We start from the raw sequence: 6,328 nt of genomic DNA on the forward strand, positions 1-6,328 counted from the left end.
TTGTTTGGGGTCAACTCTTAACCAACCAACCTAAGCTGTTACAGGTTTTTCTGGATATGCCAACGTTTTTAATAAGCTGTACGCTTCTCTTTCAATGAATGTCAGAAAATGTGCCACAATTTTATCACCTTTAACATCTTTCTTGGTCATGCTCCAGATTTCGAACCTTTCCAAGTAATCCTCAAAAGCGTCAGGAGTTGAATGAATATCTAACTTTTCCATTGCAGGCTCCATCGCGACGCCAATATAATGTTTCAATTATTTGAATTGTATTATGAACTAGGAATCCCAGAATTAACGCAATTGAACTAAGAAGTGAGACACAAGCACAAACGAATGTATTGTACTTGGAATTCGAAATCGAGCATTCAACAAGTACAAAGGTATCATTGGTCCATTCAAGCACCACAATTAGCCTTCCCGGATACTTCAGCAGACGGAGGCGAATTTATACTTGATACGGACGCTAGTTCCTCGGCTATTGGAGCAGTTCTATCACAGATAGCTCGAGATGGACACGAAAATGTCATTGCGTATGCTAGTCGACGACTAGATAGGAGCAAAGCACGATATTTTACAACACGTCGAGAAATGTTAGCACTAGTAAAATTCTTACAACACTTTCGTCATTATCTGCTGGGCAAACCCTTTCGTGTGCACATGGATCACCGTGCATTACAGTGGCTCCGCTCTTCCCGCGAACCAGAAGGGCAAGTGGCACGCTGGCAGGAACGACTACAAGAGTTCGATTTCACATGCGAGTATCGACCGGGAAATCGACGTGCAAACGCGGATGCCCTCTCCCGAATACCCCAGACCACAGATATTATTAACGCAATTCTTAGTACAGCTCCAGAGACAGACTGGCCCTCCCTACAAGCAACAGATCCAGACTTACAGATTGTTTATCGAAGACAGCTACATGGAAATAGTAAGCCATCCATGAGGGAGCCAAAAGATCAGGCCGTCACAACTCGTCGTATTTGCACTAATTGGAGCAACCTTAAACTATATGGTGACACATTATTCCTAATTAATGAATCAAAACAACCCCAACTGATAGTACCGCGAGTGAAAGTTGAGAGCATTGTGGAACAGGTACACCGCGAACTTGGTCATGCAGGAGAACGGAGAACTGAACACGCTGTGCGTCAACGCTTTTGGTGGCCATCCATACACGAAGATGTAGCGCAGTTTTGCGAGAATTGTAACACGTGCTGCCGTTTTAAATCGCCCCAACAGACACCTTGTGCACCAATGACGCCGATGGTGACAACAGGACCACACCAGCGAGTGGGCATAGTTATCATGGGACCACTGACAACGACAAAAAACGGGAACCGCTACATACTGGTTATGGTGGATTATTTCACCAAATGGTGCGAAGCAGTACCCATTCCACAGCAAGACGCCCTTACTGTTGCCCGAGCTTTTATCGATCATTGGATCTCTCGTTATGGTGCCCTGTCTCACTACACTCCGACCAAGGTCCAGCCTTTGAGAGTCATCTCATTGCTGAGGTATGCCGGCTATTAAGAATCAGGAAGACACACACCACTGCGTATCACCCAGAAGGTAACGGTCTCGTGGAAAGAACAAACAGAACTATTAAAGCTATCTTACAGTCGTTCGTCAGCAGATCGTCGCCTGAGTTATGGGATGAGGTGCTCCCCCAATGCCTTTTAGAATATCGTACGTCGGTACACGGGTCCACGGGATTCTCAACTGCTATTTTACTGTTCGTGCACGAATTACGCTTGCCAGTAGAGATACAGTCACCCCTTCTGCCCTACGAAGAACAAGAGCATGTACCGTACATACGTACTCCCCGCAACCGACTAGCTGATGCATACCGTCTGGTCAACATTAACTTACGCAAGGCTAGTGGACACCAAAAAGATATATACGATCGTCAGGCACAAGGACCGAGGTATACATTCAGAGATCGCGCCTGGCTACACCGCTCAATGACATCGCTAGGGAGTTGCAGTAAATTCCATCAACCCTGGCAAGGCCCCTTTGAAATCGTCCTCATCAGATCACCCACCACGTTTGTATTGCGTACCATACAACGGCCTCCGTTCACTAGACCTTTACCCACTAGAATATAGGCGTCTTAGAGGTGATTTATTAATGGCTTATAGTATTCTTAACACTTCTGGACATCCTCTTAAACACCTACTTAAGCTTAGTTCGAACAATAACCTAAGGGGTAACACCCAGAAACTGGAAACACAACATAGCAAGACGGAATGTAGACACAACTTCTACTCCTTAAGAGTTGTCAAAAGCTGGAATTCGCTGCCGGCCGAGCTAGTCCAAGCGACTTCTCAGGAGTCCTTCAAGAGGCAACTTGACCTATTCTTAAGGACCAAGGACAGCATCGCACTATGATTTACCAATTTCTTTTCCTCTTTTATTGTTAACATACCTAGGTTCCTGCCTGGAGGATTTGGTGATCCCCTGCTACTAGACACGGAAGCCTGTTAAGCGAAAGCTTCTTCTATTCCGTCCACAACCATTTGAACCATTTGAACCATTTGAATAGTTAAATCAATCATATTTACGACAACAGGTCCTGGATTTCGGCGCGAAATTCTTTATCTGTTTGGCTGAATAGCGTCTCGACATTTTATCTGGTATCAGTTCGTAATGAAAACCCTAAATCTAATCCATATTCCTAACCATCAACTGCAAATCATAATCCTTATTCTTCACACTGGTTTGAAACCCTCGTTTAGTCAGTCTGTAGATAGACATTCTTAAGGCCACTTCAGTGTCGCTCAGAGGTCCATAAATTATTGTCTCACCGAGGGCCCTAACGATCTGAAATCATTCCGTATGCTTGCTCACGAGCAGGTTTTAGGCTTTCGGGAGCTTGCTTAATAAACTTTTATAGTAGTTCCAAGTCTATACTCTCGATAAATTGATTAAGAACTATCTCTTCAAGTTTCGTTCTAGAATAATTTGCGGATTTCACTGTCGCTAATTTTTAGAGCGTCCAATAAGGCAGCCGACTTTTCTTCATTTTACTGAGCATGATGAAACTTCTCTTAACGAATCAGGATGCCTTAAAGGCCCGAATACTGGTCGCATTTCAGTAAAAGAATCATTTATTTCTTTTGTCGGTAGGATCCTTATACTTGATAGTCTTGGCTCCTTCAATTCTCTCTAGAAATGAGGGTGTCTAGTGAGCAAGTTTGTCGGTTGCTGGCGAAATCCATCAGATATTGTCGGCATTCTAGTACCCATACAGAAAACGATCCACCAGGAAGATATTTTTCAGGTGGTTGGATTTTTGGTTCTGCTGACTGTTTATCTTTTAGCACCCATATTAATTCACATAGTTTTGTTCTACAGTACTAGTCTCATGCTTCCGTGTTACACTATGAATTTACTATTGAATTAGTTTTCTTATTCTAGGCAAACTGGAATTTCAAGGCTATTTTTATAAGCTTACCAGAAACGTATCAAGCAACTCGGTCAGTTGGTTGAAATCGCCATCAGAGTAAATTCCTCGAGATGTGTGGATGCTGATAAATGGTCTTGGTGCCTTGTGGGTGTTAGCAGCTCCTCTAGAAGTCTCATTTGTCCATAGTAGATGAGGTGTATGTCCAGTAGACCTATGGACGCTATCGCTATATCCCAGGAAACACTTGTTTATAGCTAGATCTATCGATCTAGCTTCTTCCTGACTAAAAAAAAAATGCTTTTAGTAGCGTTCTGAGAATCAGTTTGGTCCGCTTGATAAGCCCATTGCATTCTGGATGGTAGGCAGTTGTTCGCGTTTTGCGAATTCCCAACAAGAAAAAGAGAATTCAGCTAATAAAATTTTCTTTTCGACGAAGTCATTTTTGTGATATAATCCTTTCTGTCCTCCTATAGACATACATTTTCCATATAACAATAAATACGAATGTACAGCTTGAGTAAATGATTTCGTCGAAAAGGAAATTTTCTTCGCTGAATTCTCTTTTTCTTATTCAATGGCACTATGGGTTATTTTAATTATCTGAATCCCCAACAATTGACATAATTCTTTAAAACGTATGCTTTCCAAGTTGGCACCTCTTTCCGATGGTAATGAGATTATGATAATACAGAACCGATAGCTTGAGCACTTGTATCAGATAAAACGGCTAGCAGTAGGAGGACGGTCCGGATGTGTTAAAATTGGCGTAGAACAAAACTTTTTTAACCAGTCGAAAGAATGTTGGCACTTATCAGTCTATTCAAAGTTAATATCCTTTGGTAGCAAGGTATGAAGGAGCTGAAAATCTTTGAAAAAACCTACAATAAGTTGCTAAACCTGAGTATATGTAACATGATGTACTCTGCCTCAATCTTGGCCAATTTTATGGATTATTAATTTGGATATATAATCGTAGAACCTGAAGAGAGATTATTGGGAAGAATATTCTTCGTGTGTTTTGGGAATTTTTCGCTTCGGGGTTACACTCAGATTTTACGTTGGAATCCGTTTTTTTATCCTAGACGTACCAAGATTATGTATTATCGCACGTTTCTTCGGATGGAAACGAAAGTTGTTGCGTATGCAGGCCGAATGTTACGTAAGTCAGAAAAAATCATTCGATTCCAGGGGATATACTGAGGTACCATAATATACCTCGAGTACAGTTGCGTGTGGCACAAAAACATCCAAAGGAGTTTTATAATAACAAGGCTCACGGAGTACCTTTACAATCAGAAAAACTATGGTTAAACACATGAAACCCATCGGCAGGGCCAGCCACTAAAACTACACAGAATGAACAGGTCCTTATGAAGTAACCAGTCTCAACATAATCTACGTGTGAAATAAAGTTACCAGAAACGATTCTTAGTCACCTATGGTCGTTCACTGTAATGGCCTAAAACAGGCGTACGACTATATATAATATATGGTTAACCAAAGTTTACATCTTACTTTTTTAAAATTGATCTACAATTATGTTTTGTTTTATTTGTTTCTGAGTGAGGGAGGGGAATTAACTTGTATCCTATTGTAATTTCATATTGTTTTGTGTTCCGAGACGGTTTTTTAGTTCGGCGTCCCTGTTCAAATATTACCATACGCCTTTGGGATTGTTGTTTATTTTTGTTACTTCAAAAAGACTTTTCCTCTGTGGAGATCATTGACAGCGACTGAAGATAACGCTCAAAGGAGAGGGAAGCAGTAACATTGGCAACACGGTAAGATAGAATCGACATTTGATTTGATATTACTAATTGACCGGTTGGATGAATACCATTGATTTGGCAGTTGCAGTTAGATAAACCTAATTGAGCTGAGAGCATGCACGCATCTCGTCCGGGAATTTAATCTGATGGCGATTTCAACCGACTGATGGAGCTGCCCATTTTAGTTCTGAACCCGAGTAATTCATACGTACACTCATTATTCATATTAAAACTATCTATCATTTCTAGTTGTGTCACTTTTCTTATCTTAATTCATTGTATAACTAAATCCTATCCTCGTCATCTATAGGGTGCTTGATGGTGGTCCACATACTCATCAATTGGTTCGCCTGAGAAGATATAGTAACATGCGGTCAGCTATACTAATGAATACAAATATATATTTGCTATAGTGGTGGGCAGCATTACTTAATATTACTGTTAATAAATGCCCCTCGGTCACAAACATCTGAATATGGACGAGACTTAATATCAACTATTTCATTATTTTCTTCCAGTAAACATAGGATGTATATTGTTTTCCAGATGTCAAACGTGATACGGTATGAAATGTCTCTAATAATTAAAGCTCTTGGCACTCCTGGTATAAAAGATGCTCTCAAAAGGCATCTCAAAGGTATGCTCGATAATGGTGCTCATCTATTCAACGTCGAGAATCTTGGCTTGCGACGCCTTCCCAATGTATTTCATGTTCAAGGAGAAAGGCAATATGAAGGGCACTACTTCCTCATTAATTTCAATGCGCCACATGATTCACTTAACCAGATAAGAGTAAGTGATGTCAAGTTTTCAAATCATCAGTTTATATTCTAGAAAATGGCGCGTAAAGACTCAGATATCATCAAGTGTTTCGCTGCCCTTAAAGACGATGGATGGGTGCCACCGTGTTCATTGCCAAATGCAGCTAATTGCGAATTCGGCGAAATCAGGAATCCGAATTATGAAAAGACGGCTAGACGAAGACACGGTTACCGATTGTATTAAATGGGAGTAACCATCAAGTATATAATAGACGAAAGCTTGTAAACTAATGCTTGTTTTTTTTCGACGAGTATCTATGTATGGGATGAGTGTCCTAGCAAACATTCAATGGTTGAACTTTATTTTCATTACTTCGGACAGTATT

The 6,328-nt window shown here is 40.9% G+C and overlaps 1 protein-coding gene across 1 annotated transcript; it reads left to right on the forward strand.

The window, feature by feature from the left end:
- Nucleotides 1-2,580: 2,580 nt before the first annotated feature.
- Nucleotides 2,581-6,233, forward strand: MRPS6 (28S ribosomal protein S6, mitochondrial). Its single transcript, XM_012938989.3, has 4 exons — nt 2,581-2,639; nt 5,034-5,378; nt 5,728-5,973; nt 6,016-6,233. The coding sequence occupies exons 3-4, from the start codon at nt 5,728-5,730 to the stop codon at nt 6,184-6,186; spliced, it is 417 nt and encodes a 138-aa protein (XP_012794443.2). The 5' UTR covers nt 2,581-2,639; nt 5,034-5,378; the 3' UTR covers nt 6,187-6,233.
- The last annotated feature ends 95 nt before the right edge of the window (nt 6,234-6,328 follow it).

The sequence above is a fragment of the Schistosoma haematobium genome, chromosome ZW (genome assembly GCF_000699445.3).
Source record: "Schistosoma haematobium chromosome ZW, whole genome shotgun sequence".
Lineage (NCBI taxonomy): Eukaryota > Metazoa > Platyhelminthes > Trematoda > Strigeidida > Schistosomatidae > Schistosoma > Schistosoma haematobium.